Raw genomic sequence first — 24,143 nt, forward strand, 5'->3', positions numbered from 1 at the left:
CTGATTCAGGAAAAACTACGGGTAGTTTTTTCACACCCCACATAATACCCTTTTTTGTGGTACTTGTAGTATCAGAAATGTTCAAAACCTCCTTCATTGCCGTGATCATGTAACGTGTAGCCCTACTGGAAAATACGTTTGTTTCTTCACCGTCGACACTGGAGTCAGTGTCCGTGTCTGTGTCTGTATCGACCTGATGTAACGGGCGCTTTAGAGCCCCTGACGGTGTTTGAGACGCCTGTACAGGTATTAACTGATTATCCGGCTGTCTCATGTCGTCAACAGACTTTTGTAAAGTGCTGACACTATCACGTAATTCTTTCCATAAGATCATCCAGTCAGGTGTCGACTCCCTAGAGGGTGACATCACTAACACAGGCAATTGCTCCGCCTCCACACCATTTTCCTCCTCATACATGTCGACACAACGTACCGACACACCGCACACACACAGGGAATGCTCTGATAGAGGACAGGACCCCACTAGCCCTTTGGGGAGACAGAGGGAGAGTTTGCCAGCACACACCAGAGCGCTATATATATACAGGGATAACCTTATATAAGTGTTTTTCCCTAATATAGCTGCTGTATATCTTTATATGCCAATTTTATGCCCCCCCTCTCTTGTTTTACCCTGTTTCTGTAGTGCAGGACTGCAGGGGAGAGTCAGGGAGCCTTCCTCCAACGGAGCTGTGAGGAAAAAATGGCGCCAGTGTGCTGAGGATATAGGCTCCGCCCCCTTTTCAGCGGCCTTTCTCCCGCTTTTTTATTGTAATTTAGGCAGGGGTTAAATACATCCATATAGCCCAGGAGCTATATGTGATGTATTTTTAGCCAAAAAAAGGTATTTCTATTGCGTCTCAGGGCGCCCCCCCAGCGCCCTGCACCCTCAGTGACCGGAATGTGAAGTGTGCTGAGAGCAATGGCGCACAGCTGCGGTGCTGTCCGCTACCTTAATGAAGACAGGACGTCTTCTGCCGCCGATTTTCCGGACTCTTCAGTCTTCTGGCTCTGTAAGGGAGACGGCGGCGCGGCTCCGGGACCCATCCATGGCTGGGCCTGTGATCGTCCCTCTGGAGCTAATGTCCAGTAGCCTAAGAAGCCCAATCCACTCTGCACGCAGGTGAGTTCGCTTCTTCTCCCCTTAGTCCCTCGATGCAGTGAGCCTGTTGCCAGCAGGTCTCACTGAAAGTAAAAAACCTACTTTAAACTTTTTCTCTAAGCAGCTCAGGAGAGCCACCTAGATTGCACCCTTCTCGTTCGGGCACAAAATCTTAACTGAGGCTTGGAGGAGGGTCATAGGGGGAGGAGCCAGTGCACACCAGGTAGTCCTAAAGCTTTTTACTTTGTGCCCAGTCTCCTGCGGAGCCGCTATTCCCCATGGTCCTTACGGAGTCCCCAGCATCCACTTAGGACGTTAGAGAAATATATAACACAGGACCAGAGTTAAAGCCACCTAATCTACGTACCTTGAACTATTATTATTTATTACCAATCCTAGTACAGAGAATATGTAATCATTTACAGCCCCTGCCCCATGGAAGCTTACAGTCTAATTACCCTACCACACACAAACTAGGGTCCACATGATCAGAAGCCCAAAAACCTGCCAGTATGTTCTCAGACAGTGGTTGTTCTCACGCTCTCACTCACTCATGCCTATGCCTGTCATTCATAAAAGTGCATATACACTTACCAACTGTCCGCCCAATGGGTCATGCCTGACGTCATAACTAGGCGGGCATTTAAATGTGCCCGTCCGGTTGAGATGTCAGTCCAGGTGCTCCCTGTTGCAAGTGTACCTGCCCATACACACAGCCAGATGCGCCAATATATCTGTAGATATATTGGCCATCGGCTGTGCTGCAAAGCCGAAGCAATATGTCTGTGAATTACATCATTCACAGGAATATCGGGGAGTACAAGCTCGTGATATATCAATCGGCTTGAACGGCCAATATATCTGCCAGTATGTACCCAGCTTTAAAGACAAACTGAAAGTTGTAGTAATGGTTATTTTTTTGCCAAACCAGAACATGGTTGCTAATTTGAGCAAAGGTAACCTTATAAATGATTTATGTAAGTAATAAAAAAGAGGGTAGTCTATGTGAGTCCATCGGGAGTCACATGATATTTTTATATAGAAAAATAATAGACTAAAGTTGTGAGAACTGTGTAGTGTAGTGGTAATCAGGTAGAAGACACTAGAGAGATTAGGAATTTCAGAAATGATGATCTTTCAATGAACTATTGAAGATTTGGAGGCAAGTGGAAACTGTTGTTGTACAATGAAGTTACAGTATATTCACAGAATGGTGGCTGCCTGTCAGTCCTGTAACCATGAATGGAAGGCGAGGTCTTTGGCAGAGCAGCAGGGTAATGCTGTGAGATAGTTTACGACAAGAGAAGTAATATATGTTAGCAAGGTTTTGTTAATGGCTTTTCATGTTGCTGCAGTAAAACACAGGCAATGAAGCAACCGGCAGACTGGTCAGTAGCAGAGCATAAGTCAAAATGAATTTCCGAGGTGAAAGTCTGGTTAGGGAAAAGACCATTAGGATGGAATTGCCTTAGGCAATGTGGGATATTATGAGTGCATGTAGTAAGGGTTTTGCAGTATCTTGTGTGAGATAGGTGCATACTCTTGAAATATCTCTTAGATGTATGTAACAGGATTTGGATACCAACTTGATGTACAAAATATAGGACAGTTTTGATTCAGGATGGCACCTGAGAAGCCAGGGTGATGACGTAGGGTTAATTTTCACATACAGATACAGAGATATAATATGAAGAAGACAGCTTCTGTTGAATGGTAAGAATATTAAAAGACTGAGTTTGAGATGAGAAAAGTACATCCAGTAAAACAGGCCAACACATATGGTAAAAGATCTGGGGGCGATAGGTAGATTTGTGTATCACCTGCATAAAGGTGGTAATGAAATCCAGGGAACTTACTAGTTTCTGAGAGAAGTGGAATAGATAGAGAATAGTATATGGCCCACCACTGAGTCTTGTGGCAATTCAACTGATAGTGGAAGCAGCAAGAAGATGGACTCAGAGTAGGATGAGAACTAAGATGAGGACTAGAATACAACAATGTCGTGAAGACCTAGACAATGTAGTGTGTGTATATGAGAAAAGAGTGGTCAACAATGTAAGTACAGCAGAAATCTACAAAAGACTTAGAAGCGAGTGAAGGCCTTGAGATTTAATAATGTTTGAACCACATTACAGTCTTTTAGATTGTTGTGAATGAAAGCCTGACTAAAGAAAGTATGCAGGGATGGATATTATGAACGATCCAACCCCACTGCGAAGTTGGATTCATCAGTAGCGCTGGACTGGCACTCTGATCTGCCGGCCCACCGACATGTGTCCTCTCTGTCTCTCCTGATTGGTTCCCCTGAATGCAGGAAAATATAATCAAGTTGGTCAACGCTCGGGGAGTAGGACACTATTACATGTAGAATCATGACAATCTTATCCTTGAAGTAGGAAGCAGGATTTTGGCCTGTGATGGCTGTCAGCAGGTTTTAGTGTAGGAAGGGTTGAGAAGAAATTGAAATGCATTAATGAGGCACCTATATATTGTAAGCTTGTGAGCAGGGTCCTCTTACCTGTTCGTCTGCCTGTTATTACTCAGTCTTGTTTTATTACAGTTGTATTACTAATTTGTTCCCAATCGCAAAGCACAACAGAATCTGCTGGCACTATATAAGACATTGTTAATAAATATTTGCTTTGAGCTGTCCACAGATGTTCGATAGGAGTGGCAGCATATATGACAAACTCATGAAAAATATCAGATTTAAGCCAATTATGTTCTATTCTGCAAGAGACTTTGAAGGCAGAGTGCCATGGCTGAGATTGTGGCCGATGCCGAGAGTAAATAGTAGCTCAAACTAATGGCTTAAGGGCTGTTGTTAGTGTTAATAAGATGTGAAGCTGCCAGATCAGTACAGGAGAATATAAACACGATAGAAAATTTGTCTCAAAGGTCGAAAGTTGTTAAAAATTGTAATTTCCGCAAGTATGTGGAGGCTTAGTAAAATTCAAAAAGAAAAATCTTTTTTTATAAATTTGTTTTTATAGCTATTACATTAAAAGTAAACAGAAATGTTAAGATAAAGAAAAATACAAATATAAAACTATTCAATACGTCTTCTCTTATCCTGCCTGTTATGGGATGTATTACATGACGTTACGCTCTCCAAATATGCACTGACATACTCATACATGCAAGTCACTATAGATGATGGAAATTCCCTAAACCTTGGAAATGGAAAGGGATAAATGCCTTGAAGTACAGAGCTGAGGATGGTTTCAGTGAATGAGAAAATGGTTATCAGAAGCATCTAGAGATTAATCTGCCTGCTCCTTGCAGTTCTCGATGAACAGCTATCAGCACTGCCTGATAGGAGTTCCTGTCCTATTGTCAGATGTGATTGTCTGTCACAGTTCAGTGCATGGCAGAGCAGCATTATCAGCTGATGTGAGCGGGCCCTGACTTTGGCAGTGGGAGATATCCGGCCAGTAGGTAAGTGTCTATTTTGCAGTAGATATGACTCTGCTAATTTGTCTTTACACTCTGCATTGGCACCAGATACGGCTTGGATTTGTGAACCTGTTACCTGTGTACACATGCTGGATGAGATAAGCAGTCTTACCATTATTATAACTGCACCTCACTCTCCCTTTTTGTCCACTCCATTCAACGAACAGCAATAACGTGCTAGTAGTTTTTCTGTACGCTTGTCTTGCAAAACTCATTCCCCATAATCTACACTCCAATGTCCGCAAACCACGCAACTACTCCAACCAGAAACTTCTGTACCAAGCACTATAGCATGGAGTCAGGCTACCCCTGACCTCTAAACCCATGATGTCATGCCCAGTGGGTGGGTCAGCCTGCTCTGGGAAGTAGCGCTCTGCCTGGAGAATCCAAAGGATGCCTGAGCGGTTGCAAAGGCTGCAGGATGCCTGTCTGGTGCGTCCCCTTGAAGCTCCGAGTGGCTCTGCAGTAGCACTACTGGCTGTTCCAAGCTCCCATGCAAGACACATGCAGGTGCCATTGGGGCGATGGCACCACTCGCACATCACAAGTTATGACCCTGTTTGAACCCCACACATACCACCTTCTTTGCTCCCCAAATAGTTTGCTTATGTGGTTTATATGTGGAAAAATGTTGAATTTGTGCAAAAGCAGGTGAGTGACACCACAAAACAGCAATGGGCTTTAGCATCTGAAAAGCCATATTACTGCAGGTAACGTTTCTTTTCAGATCCACTGACTGATATATATTTTACGTAGTTCAATCAAAATTAACAATAGTAATTTGTAAAGATCATAAAGATCAAAAGATACACTTTGTCGAATTTACATGATCAGAATTAATTGGACGGCTAGTATGGCATTTTATTAATCAGCTATTTCACATTATTCATGTATGTCATGTATGTATTAAAGTTCTAATTTTCTCTACTTTTATTTTCCTTGATGTCTTGGGAAAAGTATGAGGTCTTGGGCATACAAAATATGCCCTCACACAGCCATTCTAGCACTATGGCCCTCATTCCAAGTTGATCGCTAGCTGCCGTTGTTCGCAGCGCAGCGATCAGGCTAAAAAACGGCATTTCTGCGCATGCGTATGGGGCGCACTGCGCACGCACGACGTACTTTCACAAAAGCCGATGCAGTTTCACACAAGGTCTAGCGACACTTTTCAGTCACACTGCTGGCCGCAGAGTGATTGACAGGAAGTGGGTGCTTCTGGGAGGTAACTGACTGTTTTCGGGGAGTGTGTGTAAAAACGCAGGCGTGCCGGATAAAAACGCAGGAGTGGCTGGGGAAACGTAGGCGTGGCTGGCCGAACGCAGGGCGTGTTTGTGACGTCAAAACAGGAACTAAACAGTCTGAAGTGATCGCTAGCTAGGAGTAGGTCTGCAGCTACTCTGAAACTGCACAATCTTTTTTTGTAGCCGCGCAGCGATCCTTTCGTTCGCACTTCTGCTAAGATACACTCCCAGAGGGCGGCGGCTTAGTGTTTGCACGGCTGCTAAAAGCAGCTAGCGAGCGATCAACTCGGAATGAGGGCCTATATTCTTATACAATGATTGAAAGAAGTCTAATATGTTTCTATAGTATATATTAACCTAATATGATCTTTATTCTGCTGGTAAAACATTTATTTTTTCAGCAATGTGAAGGAATCTGCAACACTTTAAAATGTGACTAATTAGTAAAATCATGAGAACTGGCTGTGTATAGTAGTTCTGTTGCTGTCGCTTACAAGTTTGCATCTTAAAAATATTAATCAAATGTATTTATCATAATTTAACAATAGTGCTGAAGATGTTGATGGATGAAGATATGAAGTAGCAGGCTTAGCAGATGATAATAATATATTTGAAGTGCAACAAAAATATTTATTTTATGTTATGGCAATACTTTAGAAATAATGCATTAAAGTTAGCAGTACTGTCATTAATTTATCAGAATTACAAAATTGTTGCAATATTATTGGACACTGGAACAACGATACAAACACTTGCTGCCTTTTTGGTCAATCTGCAATTGATTAAAATTGTGATGTGTATTGTATTAATATCTCTGTTAATACTCTATTGGTTATTATTTTCACAAGCTCTCTGGGTAGGCGGTGGACACAAGGTGCAAGGTGAACATGGTAACACGCCAGTGTCCAACGATATACTGCTTATGGGTTCAATCACTTCCTGCTAAAATAAGCTCCAAATCCCACAATGAGTTTTGATTTTGTTCTATCAGTCATCATAGGTGTGCGCAGGGGGGGTGCCTGGTGCGCACAGGCACCCCCTAATGTCTGGCACACCGATCTCACATGCCTGATGCAGCGATCGCCGAGCAGGCTGATTACTGTCCCCTCTGTCTACCCTGTCAGGACTGCATTACTGACCGGACGCCTAGGTTAATCAAGGATGCCACCGCCCACCCGCCACATGCCCACCTCTCTCCTTCTATGCTATGCCAACGCCAGACACTGATGAGGATCAGCATGCAGCCAGAGTTCCTCTTAGGAAGACAAATTCAAAACTGGCAGGCGGCCGGCAGCAGCAGCATTGATACGTCACTCGTTTTTCCAGCAGCAGCAGTAGTACTAGTCTGCGACTGTCAGTGTCAGTGAGTGACTGACTTGTAAGTAAGCTGCTGCAGCTTGCAGGGGAAAGAGAGGGGGAGCCAGACCAGGCTGCGGAGGAGCAGCGTAATTGCAGTGAGTGCCATCAGGGGTGTTTGTTTGGTGCACACCACAACATCTGACAATGTATCTGCTTTATTAGGATCGGTACAAGGGTGGATATTTTATATTGCGTTGACGTCAATAGATGGTGCTAACATGCCCAAAAGCTGGTGCTAGACCAGTGCCGTAACTACCTATGGGCAAAGTGTGCGCCGCACACAGCGCAAATGCGCTGGGGGCGCAGCCGCTGCCATCACTTTGCAAGCACCCGCCGCTGAGATGAATGTTCCAAGCGGTGCGCACTGCTCCCGGCTTCAGTCAGCTGTCGTTATGTTGTCTGCAAACCGGCAGCATCAGGTGGCTGGGGAGAGTGCTGTGCTGTGCTGTGGGTCCCGTGTGTTCTCAGGGATAGTTATTGTTGTCCCTGTACTGGCCTGCAGGTCCCGAAGTCCCCTCTGATTGGTGCCCAGGGTAAGGTTATTGTTGTCCTGCTGGGCTAGCTGTCGGGCTGATGTGCTGCTCGGGACTCCGGGGGAAGAGGCAGAGAGGAGACAGTGAGTTCATGCCCTGAGGAAAATATGTGCTCTAAAGTAGGTAGTTAAATGATTTGAGTGCCTGCAGCTCTATGGTGCTACTGTATGTGTGTGTATGTAAGCACATTGTCTGTGTATGTACATTTTATATGAATGTGTGTACAGTGTATATGTATGTAAAGTGTGTGTACAGTGTATATGTATGTACAATGTATATGTATGTACAGTGTATATGTTTGTGTGTATAGTGTGTGCCATAATGTATAAAAAATGGGGCGCTGTCTGCCATAATGTGTAAAAAAGGGGACGCTGTCTGCCATAATGCGTAAAAAAGGGGACGCAGTCTGCCATAATGCGTAAAAAAGGGGACGCTGTCTGCCATAATGCGTAAAAAAGGGGACGCTGTCTGCCATTATGCGTAAAAAAGGGGACGCTGTCTGCCGTAATACGTAAAAAAGGGGACGCTGTCTGCCGTAATACGTAAAAAATGGGACGCTGTCTGCCGTAATGCGTAAAAAAGGGGACGCTATCTGCCATAATGTGTAAAAAGGGGAATCTGTGCGGCGTAATTTGAATAATGGAGACTACTGTGCACCTTTATATGAATTGGTATTATTTTGTGGCCACACCCCTTCCCCATGAAGCCATACCCCTATATTTTTTGCACACGACTACGTCGCGCATCGCCCGTTTTACATAGAGGGGGGCTCTGATGCCGTTTCTTGCACACAGCGCTAAAATGTCTAGTTACGGCACTGTGCTAGACACACCCCTCCGACGGTGCACCCCCTAATAAAATGTGCTGCGCACGCCTATGTCAGTCATAGCTTACTTATGCTAACAATGTATTACCTTGTAAATACAAGACTTGGCATTTAGGAAGAACAGTTCAATCGTAGCATTGTCTTTCAGATAAGATATACTCTCAATGTAGAACCTGCAAAACAAAACAGAAGACATATAAGAAACTTCACAGAAATGAACATGAGAAATATATTTAACACATTTATGTTTTAGGAAAAATAACAAATACAAGTGTATGATTTTCCACAGGCAGTACTTATATGGATGTGTCAGAGTATTCTAACATCTGAGTGGTATTCATATGACCGGCGGTTTACGAGACCCCCTCACTATCCCGACGGTCGGCATGCCGACCAACAGGGACTATTTCCACTCGTGAGCGTCCACGACACCCATAGAGTGGGAATAGAAGCCGTGGCGACTGTCAAGGGGCTTGCTGCACTCGCTCCCCCCCCCGCCGGGAACCCGGCATCGATATGCTGACCGTCGGTCAGCCATACTATACCCCTAACATATAACAGAATGTTCATGTCTGTGCTGCAGATTATACAATAATAGCTTTATCAATCATTATCAGCCAACCAATCAATTTCCTGCACTGATCCTAACTTCCAGACATGTTTTATTTCACTGAAACGTAGAAAAGCTATTGAATTATATGTATTCATAATAGAAAAATCAGCAAATACATATGAAAGAATTTACTTTATAAACAACAACAAACAATATATCCATTAATAGTCGTAAACGTCCATGCTTCTAGAGTTCTGTGGTGTCTGAAGCAGGCACAGGTACAATATAACAGTAAAAAAAAATCAATGGAATGCTTCTTGGCACAAAAGGATGGTGCATACTTGCCTACTCTCCCGGAATGGCCGTGAGGCTCCCGAAAATCGGGTGACCCTCCCGGTGCCCCGGAAGCGCAGGCAAGTCTCCTGGAATCAGGGGTCCCCCTGCCCGTCCGCCCACTTAGTGTGTAAAGTGGGCGGTCTGGGTAGTTGATGACGCGATTCTTGCTGAATCGCGTCATCATAGCCACGCCCCCTGCAGTGTAATGCCGGGGATCGCGGCATTACAGAGCGGGGGCGTGGCTTAAAGGATGTCCCACCGAAACTCTGCCCCCACCCCGCCCCTGCTCCACCCCCATCCCGCCTCCGGTCCACCTCCTCCCCACCTCCTCTGCCCCCTTGCTGAGCCGACCTGGCTGCTCTCTCCCGCAGAGAGCAGCCAGAATGTCGGCAAGTATGGGATGGTGTATCTTAAGCACCAAATGCCCCATGTAATTACTTTAATGCAATGAAAAGGCAGCAATAATAAAGGTTTAATAAGGATTAAACATCCCCAATGATTTGCAATGTACAAGCTTTTCCCTCAAAGATGATAGACAAAATAAGGACAAACTGGTTTGTCCAGGCCTAAAACTGAGAGTCCCAAAATGACTTACTCTCCTCCCTCATTTCACTGCACATTATCTCCAATATCATTAACATGCAAAACTTACTCCATAAGTGAGAAATGTGAAAGCACCTTTGAGCTTCAGTACAGGAGTACAGTATGTAAGATCAAGATGGGACTATAGAAATCCCTAGGGAAAACTGAGCTGGGGGGGGGCTCTGTATCCCTTCTCTAGGACAGACCTGTCATGTGCTAAACAGTACTGGGGCTCTCTCTTGCACTCCTGGAGCTGGATGTAATGCTGCCCGAGTTCAGCAGCCGTGCCAGCCAAACTAGGACACTTTTTTAAAGAGACAATTACAGCTTGAGTATCCCATATCCAAATATTCCGAAATACGGAATATTCCGAAATACGGAATTTATGGAGAGTGAGATAGTGAAACCTTTGTTTTCTGATGACTCAATGTACACAAACGTTGTTTAATACACAAAGTTATTAAACATATTGTATTAAATGACCTTCAGGCTGTGTGTATAAGGTGTATATGAAACATAAATGAATTGTGTGAATGTACACACACTTTGTTTAATGCACAAAGTTATTAAAAATATTGGCTAAAATAACCTTCAGGCTGTGTGTATAAGGTGTATATGTAACATAAATGCATTCTGTGCTTAGACTTAGGTCTCATCACCATGATATCTCGTTATGGTATGCAATTATTCCAAAATACGGAATAATCTGATATCCAAAATACCTCTGGTCCCAAGCATTTTGGATAAGGGATACTCAACCTGTACTTACAAGGCAAAACCACGCTTTGTAAGTGATTGCCACTTTAAAAAACGTCCGAATTCGGCCGGCATTACATCTGGCCCTTGGTCTATAAAGTGATCTAGTAGGCATACTGAATCAAGAGAGAGGTATATAATTTAGGAGTATTATATTTTCAGAATGTATTCCTTAATGTGCCATTGAACACTTGGGTATGTTTGTGCTGTCCACATATGGCAGAACATGCTGCAGTGTAGACTATGACAGCCAGGCAGGGCCCACTGGAACACGTACTTCTGCAAACATACCTAACAAAGATAAACAGTCGCTGATCCTTCCGAGATGCGGCCGCAATGTGTAAGGTTGCGCGCACTGCGGCGAGTGCGCGTGCGCAGACCACCCGAAAGCAGCCGCGACGTACAGATGTGCGGCTGTGTTTGGGTCTGAATGACCCCCTTAATTCTCCTGTATTAAACCACACATTACTCCAAGCAAGAGCTTTGAATACCAAACCTCCTCTACTATAGGGACAGATTTATTAAACCTGGTGAAGTGATAGGTGATAAAGCACCAGCCAGTCAGCTCCTAACTGTCATGTTACAGGCTGGGTCTGACAGTTAGGAGCTGTCTGGCTGGTGCGTTATCACCTTCCACTTTATCACGTCTCCAGGCTTAATACATCTGCCCACAGACACTTAACTTGTAAGCTATTCAGTAGTATATGTGTGCACCTTATCAATAATAACTTTCAGGTACACGCCCCTTTTTTAAAACACACAATCCTAGCATGCTTTTGCGGGGACTTTAGCATTCAACCTCATGTATCACAAACACTTAACACATGAGCTATTTACTGCTATGTAACAAGCCTAATAATTGTAACTATATGTAAGCTAGTTATACAGTAATTGTTACTTCTAACTACTTTTAACCACTAAATCCTATAATGGGCCCTGATTCAGAATTAGGAAAAAACAAAGAGCAATTTGCTCCTGGAATAAACCATGTTGCAATGCAAGAGGAGTACATGAATTGATTTTGTTGCATGCAGGGAACATACTCCAGCGAATACATTGGTGGTCATTCCGAGTTGTTTGCTCGTTGCCGATTTTCGCTATACTGCGATTATCCGCTAACTGCGCATGCGCAATGTTCGCAGAGCGCATGCGCTTAGTTAATTTACACAAAAGTTAGGTGTTTTACTCACGGCATAGCAAAGCTTTTTCATCGCTGTGGTGATCGTAGTGTGATTGACAGGAAGTAGGTGTTTCTGGGCGGAAACTGGACGTTTTATGGGAGTGTGCGGAAAAACTCAGGCGTTCGAGTTCCAAAACGCAGGAGTGGCTGGAGAAACGGGGGAGTGGCTGGGCGAACGCTGGGTGTGTTTGTGACGTCAAACCAGGAACGAAAAGGACTGAGCTGGTCGCAATGGCTGAGTAAGTCTGGAGCTACTCAGAAACTGCGGGGTAATCGTTACGAGAAAATTAGCGAAGCTTTCGTTCGCAATTCTGCTAAGCTAAGATACACTCGCAGTAGGCAGCGGCTTAGCGTGTGCAATGCTGCTAAAAGCAGCTAGCGAGCGAACAACTTGGAATGAGGGCCTTACTGTGCAGCTTTGTTCTTTGTTCTTATACACAGAAATGTTATATTAAACTGGGCCACACCACTTCCCAATTTTTAATCTCCCCAAACATAATTTGCAAAGGTGCAAATTGTTGTTCTTTTTTGCTAATTTCTTTTGATTTGCTCTTACCTCTGAATCAGGCCCATGGTGTGATCAGCTTTAGCTCCCTGGTTTCTAATTAGGATTAGTCTCCAACGGAAATAACAAGTGCCCTAAACTTCAAAGCTTTTTTTGGTTTTGTTACCCAAATCACTCAGACTAAAACAATTTAAGTGGAAAGGATTCTTGCAATGTATGCCCAAACACAGAGCAAAGTACTGTTAATAACTGTGCTTAGAGAATGTGTGTAGTGGTAAAGGGTTGTTATTGTAATTACAAAAGTTTAAAGAAAATCTAATTAAAATAATAAACTACTTCAAAATATTATGGTTGTTTTGAACAATGCTTTACACCATCATTCCAACAGCAGAGGGTGCTATCGTATTTTGTGATGAATTGACAGAGCTCTAATAAGCAAAATAACGTTCAAAATCGAGAAAGCTTTTTATAATGGGAAAAGAGCAATTATAAAAAGATAACAGGTGCGCACATTAATTCCATTGGACAAAAACAAACATTTTACTCTAATGAAACAAGATTTATTATTTATTTATTTATTTATTTTTAATGGCACATCCAGAAATTGGTATCTGAAACAATTGTATAGTGCCATAGAATATGCTGGCATTCTATAAATAAATGTTAATACATATATAGCCATTTATATGCTTAATAACCCGACTGTACACAATGAAAATTTCTACTACCTTAACGTTATGTTTTTATATATACATTTACTATTTAATATTTATTTGATTTCAGATTACACTCCCTGTTGATCCCAGAAAAAAACTATATTTCCCTACATTATTATCCTGTCTTATAGTTTATGAATGAGGGCATACACTTGCACATTTTTTATTTTATTCAGCTAATCGAATGCCATAGCAAAAGATTATTTCATTCAAAATATCATTTTTACACTAAGTAACAATGCACTCCCATTTGTTGTTAGAAGGCTGTTACTATTATTATAGACCTATATATAGCACATGCTTAATTAACACAGTGCAGTGCAAGGAAGAATATCATTGTGAAGTGACTAGAGACTATTTACCATGCACACACAGAGACTCCAGGGGAAGGAAGGGTGGATGGGCCCTGCGCAAACATCAGACTGCCGACTAACTTTCCCAGTGTCAGGAAAGCGGGAGTCAAGGAGATAAAGAGTTCTCAGTAGGATGAACAAAAGCCTTGTTATGAAGACACAATCACAGATGTGATTTGACTCCACTTTCACAATAACTTTACATCAGTACAAAAAAAAAAAAAAAAAGTCACCTGAAACATTGCTGACAAGAAGCCTGCTTTGGTCAGAAATATATTGCAGTGCTAGAAGTTCAGATTCTGATGCACTCCTGAAGGAGACTATAACAGTGCCTGGAGTGCTAGTATACATGAGCTAGTTTTCCTCTATTTTTTCTTTGTCAAATAGACATCCATATATCTCGACAGTACTGTTATACTGTTGTAAGTGAAAGTATTATTCAGCAGAAAATAAGTGTGTATTATGCTGGGTACACACCAACTGATCAATGACATGTTGCCCCAATCATCGTTAGAGTGTACACTAAACTGTTTTCATACAACAAACACAACAACGGCTTACATCAGTTGAGTGTTACCCCTCCATTTATTGCCTTGGTCAGTCTTATATTGAACATTTGACCACTATGGCCAGTTATGTAAGTGACCATCTGAACTGGATGTAATCAGTGATGCGTGTTTCCCTGCATGCCTGGGAGACTGACATTTTGTATATTGCTCCCTGATTTCCCGGAGATCACTGAAGTCAAATGAAATTCCCAACCCCAGTAAAGTAGATGGGGCCAAGATGATGTGAACGGTATCACCAAACCCCCTGCACTTGTACCCTATATAAATTAGACAATGGGTTTATATTTTAGTCTTAATAAAAGTAAATCCTGGCAAACATTTTAAAATTTTAACTTGTTTGAGTTCATTCATCCTTTTTTTTTTTAATTGGTTATTTTAGTGTCCTGTAAAATGTTTAATTAAGTAAAGAATTTGTTCCTGTAGATATATGAGCACAAGCTATTTTTATTTCCTGACTTCTTTTTCAGGTGACACTGGATGTGTTTTTACATTGATAAGGTGAACACTGATGCATATCAGCCCTCATACTAAGTGTCAAGTCAGGACACTATATTGTAAACATAAATAACTACATACACGGCTTCAATATATATAACACAATCACAAAGAGTACTGAAAGGAGCAAGCTAATAGAGGTCTGCTAATGAGCATCCAAATAGCTATTCTGGTCTGCAGTTGTGACCCAGTATGTAATAATGAAGAAAGAATTGACGGTAATGAGTTTAATGGATGTGACCTGGATAACCCCTTATGATTTCACTGCTGATTCTCATTCGTTACATGTAGCATCTAGTGACTAAAGGCACTTGGGTTCCTATTCTACAGATCGTTATTGTATGAAATCATGGGGAAAGTAGCTTTTTATAAAAAATAAAATATATATGATTCTATCTATCTATCTATCTATCTATCTATCTATCTATCTATCTATCTATCTATCTATCTATCTATCTATCTATCTAATTGTCTTTATCATAACTCTCTACCCATCAGGTTCATCCCCATTCTATTCCCATGTTATCTCCTTATCTCCAGCATTAAAATACAGTGGACAGGGATAAATGGTCAGGGAGCCACTCATCCTGTTTCTTCTTACTATAACAGGCAGGAGGTCAGGGTGAAGGTGCCTGATCCCTTCAGTTTAGGAGTGTAGTGTCTGGCAGTGACATAAAGTCCAATCCATATGTGCGGCACTGCAAAACACTTGTGGCGCCCTATAAATAAAATGTAATTATAATAATCTCCATACTCAGCACTGACATTGAGGAGCAGCAGCTGATGGCTTCACAGGTATGACCTTGCCAGTTGTTCTTCACTATTTCAGTGGCCAGAGTACTATGTGGGTCACAGCTGGGTGCATCTGAAATACTGGATTAATGACAATTATGTTCCCCCTAATCATCGTGGCTCTAGACAGTCTCCTAGGTTTGCCAACTTTTGTAATGTGATTCTGCTAAAAGTATATACTATGGCCCTCATTCCGAGTCGTTCGCTCGTTCTTTTTTTTCGCATCGCAGTGAAAATCAGCTTAGAGCGCATGCGCAATGTTCGCACTGCGACTGCGCTAAGTAATTCTGCTATGAAGAAAGGATTTTTACTCACGGCTTTTTGTTCGCACCGGCGAACGTAGTGTGATTGACAGGAAATGGGTGTTACTGGGCGGAAACACGGCGTTTTATGGGCGTGTGGCTGAAAACGCTACCGTTTCCGGAAAAAACGCAGGAGTGGCCGGAGAAACGGGGGAGTGTCTGGGCGAACGCTGGGAGTGTTTGTGACGTCAAACCAGGAACGACAAGCACTGAACTGATCGCACAGGCAGAGTAAGTCTGGAGCTACTCTAAAACTGCTAAGTTTTTTTTGTTCGCAATATTGCGTAAACTTCGTTTGCACTTTTAAGATGCTAAGATACACTCCCAGTAGGCGTAGACTAAGCGTGTGTAACTCTGCTAAATTCGCCTTGCGACCGATCAACTCGGAATGAGGGCCTATGTACAAATGTCAGTAGCTAATGAAGCTAATCAATGTGACTGTTGTACAGTGAATTTGTATATATCTTGGAAGGTTGGAGGCCAGGTACACATTACAACACCCTGGACTGTGGCAGGCGGGGCGACCGATGTAAACATACATTGGTTGCCCGTAAAGAGAAGGAAATAGAGCTCGACTGCGCGATATATCATTCAGTGGCCGCATCCAGGAACATGTCGTCATCCACCAAGTCATCACGTCTGATGTGCACTATATCAGATGTGACAGTCACTGACGACCCACTAGAGTGCGCAATTGAGGGTACAAAGTAGACGATGCAGACGATATTCTGCTCAGATTCGCGGTATTGGATGGCATATCATCTAATATGTGGCCACCATTAATGTAGGTGTGGACTTTACTGTAGGTTATTATTTGGAGAATTGTGTGATTTGTAGAAAACTGCTGGCCGTTATCTCTCTAGCTGAACAGAATGGGGGTTATCTCTCTAGCTGGTATACCATAAATGTAAAAAGAAAATGGACACATTATAACGGACTATCATCTTATTGATACTTAGGGAATGGGCAACACAGCTTCATGTATACCTCTCTCAGGGGTTGACTGGCAACGTTTAAACATGAGGTGATATTAAAAGCAAGTGGCTTTTCATATATCAGTGCACTGCATTTAAATAAATGGATTTGACAAAAACTGCAACTATTTATTGTCTAATGTGGGTGTGGATTAGATAGCCTTTTAAATATATGGAAAACCTCTGTCAAAAAGCTATGATCAAATACAACCGCGCCTCTGCTCTGTGCACAGTGACATCATATACCTACCTCTCCATACTCTGCCATCACATGACATACGGAGAGCTGTGCCCCTTTGACAAAAATAAAGTTCATGTTTTCTTAAGCGTGGTTGCGATGATATTACATACAGTAACACCAAATATCTGTCAGCATCCAATATAACAGTGCTGATCAGGGTATGTCTCAGCAGAATACATCTGAAACATTAAATACTATAGTCATTCTTTCTAAAAATCATTTACATGCAAGCCAAAAATAGCAGACTCTACTAAGGTAAAAGAAAGATGTCAGTCTATACATTTTCTATTCTATTATGTGCATTGTACTTTTCTGTCATGTACTGGAGTATTGACTGTCTAGGACAAGTTCAAACTTTACCCATCGGCAGCTTCTTTGTGTGACACCAGGCAGGAGCAAAAGACATTAAACAATAAAGATAATAGCGCTTATTGGTCACAAATGCAAAGGTGTGTCACGGTTAAATCACAATTTATTATAAGATAAAATGGTAAAAGAGCAATGCACATTAGTGGTTAATACCACTTAAAAACATTTAAATGAATGAGGCTGTGTAACTCCCAATGGTGTAATGTCCTATTGGAAAATTTTGCAAAAAAGGACCTGTTCCTATTAAAGTCCCCTTGGTTAGTAGGATATATGTCCTATTCGTGGATAGAATAGTTACCACCAACGTGTCTCGAGGCAATTAGGCGAAACTGCGTCCGCAAGATGCTGTTCCTCGGCGGGTGGTGAATGAGTGGATAACAGTCAGGCAGGTCTCTCCTGTGAAACCTGCCACGGCTCAGTCTGTATGTCGGCGACCACCTGGTGCTCTATGGTGATGGAGACTGGGGTTCGAATCCCACAAGGAGCTTCTTTAGGTGAGACCTGCCTGACTGTTATCCACTCCCACACCTTCTGGAATCTTTGGACCTGGACCAAGCCCCCGTTGACTATTGCCATTGGATATAAGGACATTCTTAATTCATCGTGGTAACCATCATTAATCATAATAAATTGTGATTTAACCGTGACACACCTTTGCATTTGTGACCAATAAGCGCTATTATCTTTATTGTTTATTGTTTGCACCTTTAGGGGTCTGACCAACCCCTACATATATACAGCTGCTGTGGAGAACCTCGCATCAAGCGCCTAGGAGTATTAATACCTCACGGTATTTCTTTTTCCTACAGGAGCAAAAGACATGTCTGACACATCAATATTTCCCATTTACCATCACTTTACTGAGTATCAAAGTTATATAATCATATAATAGGAATAAGGTACTTTTTTTTTTACCTTATCTTAAATCTCATATCCTGTATTACTGAACTTAACTCAGGGCCTGATTCAGAGCTGTAGGCAAATGCCATCGCAACTGCGAATTTGTACGCAGCGGCTGTGCGAAAATATGCTTCTGCCACAGCTGCCAGGATTTCTATTGAGCCGCCCACAAAGACGCAACTATCGGACACACATCATTCAAACATTGAACATCTGAGAAACCCTAAGGTCGTGCAGCATGGCTGCTGGCAGTAACATGCTGGAGCCACTGTAACGGAGTACGGGATCACAGTCCTTCCCTTTCTAAAGCGGTTGCGATATGCTTGTGTTTGAGTCACTACTCCCCAGTAATCTTCCTGTCAATCACTTTGCAAATAAATCCTCACTGCGACCGCTGCTGCAGGACCATATCACCACATGCGCAGAGCGACATACACATTTGCAGTGGCAGAAAATCACTCCACTCCATACAAAATTGATATTGCTACATCTCTAAATCAGGCCCTCAAAACATTTGAAGCACAATCCTACTTTCATGCTATTTCACTTCTTAGTATGTGCAGTTTAATGTTGATATTTCTTAAGTATCATTATGCTTTACAATGCATCATTCAAAATAATAAGAATTTACTCACCGGTAATTCTATTTCTCGTAGTCCGTAGTGGATGCTGGGGACTCCGTAAGGACCATGGGGAATAGACGGGCTCCGCAGGAGACTGGGCACTCTATAAGAAAGATTTGGTACTATCTGGTGTGCACTGGCTCCTCCCTCTATGCCCCTCCTCCAGACCTCAGTTCGGATACTGTGCCCGGAAGAGCTGACACAATAAGGAAGGATTTTGAATCCCGGGTAAGACTCATACCAGCCACACCAATCACACCGTATAACTCGTGATACAATACCCAGTTAACAGTATGAAATATAACTGAGCCTCTCAACAGATGGCTCAACAATAACCCTTTAGTTAGGCAATAACTATATACAAGTATTGCAGACAATCCGTACTTGGGATGGGCGCCCAGCATCCACTACGGACTACGAGAAATAGAATTACCGGTGAGTAAATTCTTATTTTCTCTGACGTCCTAGTGGATGCTGGGGACTCCGTAAGGACCATGGGGATTATACCAAAGCTCCCAAACGGGCGGGAGAGTGTGGATGACTCTGCAGCACCGAATGAGAGAACTCAAGGTCCTCCTCAGCCAGGGTATCAAATTTGTAGAATTTTGCAAACGTGTTTGCCCCTGACCAAGTAGCAGCTCGGCAAAGTTGTAAAGCCGAGACCCCTCGGGCAGCCGCCCAAGATGAGCCCACCTTCCTTGTGGAATGGGCTTTTACTGATTTAGGATGCGGCAATCCAGCCGCAGAATGCGCCAGCTGAATTGTGCTACAAATCCAGCGAGCAATAGTCTGCTTAGAAGCAGAAGCACCTATTTTGTTGGGTGCATACAGGATAAAAAGCGAGTCAGTTTTCCTGACTCCCGCCGTCCTGGAAACATAAATTTTCAAGGCCCTGACTACGTCCAGTAACTTGGAATCTTCCAAGTCCCTAGTAGCCGCAGGCACTACAATAGGTTGGTTCAAGTGAAAAGCTGATACCACCTTAGGGAGAAACTGGGGACGAGCCCTCAATTCTGCCCTATCCATATGGAAAATCAGATAAGGGCTTTTACATGACAAAGCCGCCAATTCTGACACCCGCCTGGCCGAAGCCAAGGCCAATAACATGACCACTTTCCACGTGAGATATTTCAAATCCACATTGGCTCAAACCAATGTGATTTCAGGAAACTCAACACCACATTGAGATCCCAAGGTGCCACAGGAGGTACAAAAGGGGGCTGAATATGAAGCACTCCCTTTACAAAAATCTGAACTTCAGGCAGTGAAGCCAGTTCTTTCTGGAAGAAAATCGACAGAGCCGAAATCTGGACCTTAATGGAACCCAATTTTAGGCCCATAGCCACTCCCGACTGTAGGAAGTGCAGAAAACGACCCAGCTGAAATTCCTCTGTAGGGGCCTTCCTGGCCTCACACCACGCAACATATTTTCGCCAAATACGGTGATAATGGTTTGCGGTTACTTCTTTCCTGGCTTTTATCAGCGTAGGAATGACTTCCTCCGGAATGCCCTTTTCCTTTAGGATCCGGAATTCAACCGCCATGCCGTCAAACGCAGCCGCGGTAAGTCTTGGAACAGACAGGGCCCCTGCTGTAGCAGATCCTGTCTCAGCGGTAGAGGTTATGGGTCCTCTGATATCATTTCTTGAAGTTCTGGGTACCAAGCTCTTCTTGCCCAATCCGGAACCACGAGTATCTTTCTTACTCCTCGCCTTCTTATTATTCTCAGTACCTTTGGTATGAGAGGCAGAGGAGGGAACACATAAACCGACTGGTACACCCACGGTGTCACTAGTGCGTCCACAGCTATCGCCTGAGGGTCCCTTGACCTGGCACAATATCTCTTTAGCTTTTTGTTGAGGCGGGACGCCATCATGTCCACCTGTGGCCTTTCCCAACGGTTTACCAACAGTAGGAAGACTTCTGGATGAAGTCCCCACTCTCCCGGGTGTAGGTCGTGTCTGCTGAGGAAGTCTGCTTCCCAGTTGTCCACTCCCGGAATGAACACTGCTGACAGTGCTAGTACGTGATTTTCCGCCCATCGGAGAATCCTTGTGGCTTCTGCCATCGCCATCCTGCTTCTTGTGCCGCCCTGTCGGTTTACATGGGCGACTGCCGTGATGTTGTCTGATTGGATCAGTACCGGCTGGTTTTGAAGCAGGGGCCTTGCCTGACTTAGAGCATTGTAAATGGCCCTCAGTTCCAGAATATTTATGTGTAGGGACGACTCCTGACATGACCAAAGTCCCTGGAAATTTCTTCCCTGTGTGACTGCCCCCCAGCCTCGAAGGCTGGCATCCGTGGTCACCAGGACCCAGTCCTGTATGCCGAATCTGCGAAGATGAGTACTCTGCAGCCACCACAGTAGAGACACCCTGGTCCTTGGAGACAGGGTTATCAGTCGATGCATCTGAAGATGCGATCCCGACCACTTGTCCAAGAGGTCCCACTGGAAGGTCCTTGCATGGAACCTGCCGAATGGAATTGCTTCGTATGAAGCCACCATTTTTCCCAGGATTCGTGTGCAGTGATGCACCGATACCCGTTTTGGTTTCAGGAGGTCTCTGACTAGAGATGACAGCTCCTTGGCTTTCTCCTGCGGGAGAAACACTTTTTTCTGTTCTGTGTCCAGAATCATCCCCAGGAACAGTAAGCGTGTGGAAGGAACCAGTTGTGACTTTGGAATGTTTAGAATCCAGCCATGCTGTTGTAGCACTTCCCGAGATAGTGCTACTCCGACCAGCAACTGCTCCTTGGACCTCGCCTTTATTAGGAGATCGTCCAAGTACGGGATAATTAAAACTCCCTTTTTTCGAAGGAGTATCATCATTTCTGCCATTACCTTGGTAAACACCCTCGGTGCCGTGGACAGTCCAAACGGTAGTGTCTGGAATTGGTAATGGCAATCCTGTACCACAAATCTGAGGTACTCCTGGTGAGGAAGGTAAATGGGGACATGCAGGTAAGCATCCTTGATGTCCAGGGATACCATGTAATCCCCCTCGTCCAGGCTTGCAATAACCGCCCTGAGCGATTCCATCTTGAACTTGAATCTTTTTATGTATGTGTTCAAGGATTTCAAATTTAAAATGGGTCTCACCGAACCGTCCGGTTTCGGTACCACAAACAGTGTGGAATAGTAACCCCGTCCTTGTTGAAGTAGGGGTACCTTGACTATCACCTGCTGGGAATACAGCTTGTGAATTGCCTCTAGCACAGCCTCCCTGCCCGAGGGAGTTGTTGGTAAGGCCGATTTGAGGAAACGGCGGGGGGGAGACGCCTCGAATTCCAGCTTGTACCCCTAAGATACTACTTGAAGGATCCAGGGATCCACCCGTGAGCGAACCCACTGATCGCTGAAATTTTTGAGGCGGCCCCCCACCGTACCTGGCTCCGCCTGTGGAGCCCCACCGTCATGCGGCGGATTTGGAAGAAGCGGGGGAGGACTTTTGTTCCTGGGAACCTGCTGTGTGTTGCAGCTTTTTTCCCCTTGCTCTGCCTCTAGACAGAAAGGACCCGCCTTTTCCCCGCCTGTTTTTCCCCGCCTTTTCCCCGCCTGTTTTTCTGGGGTCGAAAGGACTGTACCTGATAATACGGCGCTTTCTTAGGCTCTGAGGGGACATGGGGCAAAAATGCTGACTTCCCAGCTGTTGCTGTGGAAACAAGGTCTGAGAGACCATCCCCGAATAACTCCTCACCCTTATAAGGCAAAACTTCCATGTGCCTTTTCGAATCTGCATCCCCTGTCCACTGCCGAGTCCATAAGCCTCTCCTAGCAGAAATGGACAATGCACTTATTCTAGATGCCAGCCGGCAGATCTCCCTCTGTGCATCTCTCATGTATAAGACTGAGTCTTTTATATGCTCTACGGTTAGCAATATAGTGTCCCTGTCTAGGGTGTCAATATTTTCCGACAGGGAATCTGACCAAGCAGCAGCAGCACTGCACATCCACGCTGAAGCAATAGCTGGTCTCAGTATAACACCAGTGTGTGTATATATAGACTTTAGGATAGCCTCCTGCTTTCTATCAGCAGGTTCCTTTAGGGCGGCCGTATCCGGAGACGGTAGTGCCACCTTTTTTGACAAACGTGTGAGCGCTTTATCCACCCTAGGGGGAGTTTCCCAACGTGACCTATCCTCTGGCGAGAAAGGGAACGCCATTAGTAATTTTTTTGAAATCACCAATTTTTTATCGGGGAAAGCCCACGCTTCTTCACACACTTCATTTAATTCTTCAGATGGGGGAAAAACTATTTGTAGTTTTTTCTCCCCAAACATAATACCCTTTTTTGAGGTACCTGGGTTTATATCAGAAATGTGTAATACTTCTTTCATTGCCTCAATCATGCAACGAATGGCCCTAGTGGACATTAAATTTGACTCATCGTCGTCGACACTGGTATCAGTATCCGTGTCGACATCTGTGTCTGCCATCTGAGGTAGTGGGCGTTTCAGAGCCCCTGATGGCCTTTGAATAGTCTGGGCAGGCACGAGCTGAGAAGCCGGCTGTCCCGCGTTTGGCATGTCGTCAAATTTTTTATGTAAGGAGTCGACACTTGCACGTAATTCCTTCCATAAGTCCATCCACTCCGGTGTCTGCCCCGCAGGGGGTGACATCACATTTATAGGCATCTGCTCCGCCTCCACATAAGCCTCCTCATCAAACATGTCGACACAGCCGTACCGACACACCGCACACACACAGGAAATGCTCTTAAAGGAGACAGGACCCCACAATAGCCCTTTGGGGAGACAGAGAGAGAGTATGCCAGCACACACCAGAGCGCTATATAATGCAGGGACTAACTGAATTATGTCCCCTTATAGCTGCTATAAGTTATACTGCGCCTAAATTTAGTGCCCCCCCCCCTCTCTTTTTTACCCTTTCTGTAGTGTAGACTGCAGGGGAGAGTCAGGGAGCTTCCTTCCAGCGGAACTGTGAGGGAGAAATGGCGCCAGTGTGCTGAGGGAGATGGCTCCGCCCCTTTTTCGGCTGACTTTTCTTCCGCTTTTTTATGGATTCTGGCAGGGGTAATTACCACATATATAGCCTCTGGGGCTATATATTGTGGTTATTTTGCCAGCCAAGGTGTTTTTATTGCTGCTCAGGGCGCCCCCCCCCCAGCGCCCTGCACCCTCAGTGACCGGAGTGTGAAGTGTGTATGAGGAGCAATGGCGCACAGCTGCAGTGCTGTGCGCTACCTTGGTGAAGACTGAAGTCTTCTGCCGCCGATTTTCCGGACCATCTTCATGCTTCTGACTCTGTAAGGGGGACGGCGGCGCGGCTCCGGGAACGAACACCAAGGACGGGTCCTGCTGTCGATCCCTCTGGAGCTAATGGTGTCCAGTAGCCTAAGAAGCCCAAGCTAGCTGCAAG

General features: G+C 44.2%; 1 protein-coding gene across 6 annotated transcripts in view; it reads right to left on the minus strand.

Moving 5' to 3' along the window:
* Nucleotides 1–24,143, minus strand: part of FRMD4A (FERM domain containing 4A) — a 751,780-nt gene that overhangs the window by 216,663 nt on the left and 510,974 nt on the right. For all 6 annotated transcript variants that reach the window (XM_063926906.1, XM_063926905.1, XM_063926903.1 and 3 more), the window contains exon 5: nucleotides 8,606–8,690. In XM_063926906.1, coding sequence (XP_063782976.1) covers nucleotides 8,606–8,690 — 85 coding nt within the window. The remainder of the gene's footprint in view (nucleotides 1–8,605; nucleotides 8,691–24,143) is intronic.

The sequence above is a fragment of the Pseudophryne corroboree genome, chromosome 6 (genome assembly GCF_028390025.1).
Source record: "Pseudophryne corroboree isolate aPseCor3 chromosome 6, aPseCor3.hap2, whole genome shotgun sequence".
Classification (NCBI taxonomy): domain Eukaryota; kingdom Metazoa; phylum Chordata; class Amphibia; order Anura; family Myobatrachidae; genus Pseudophryne; species Pseudophryne corroboree.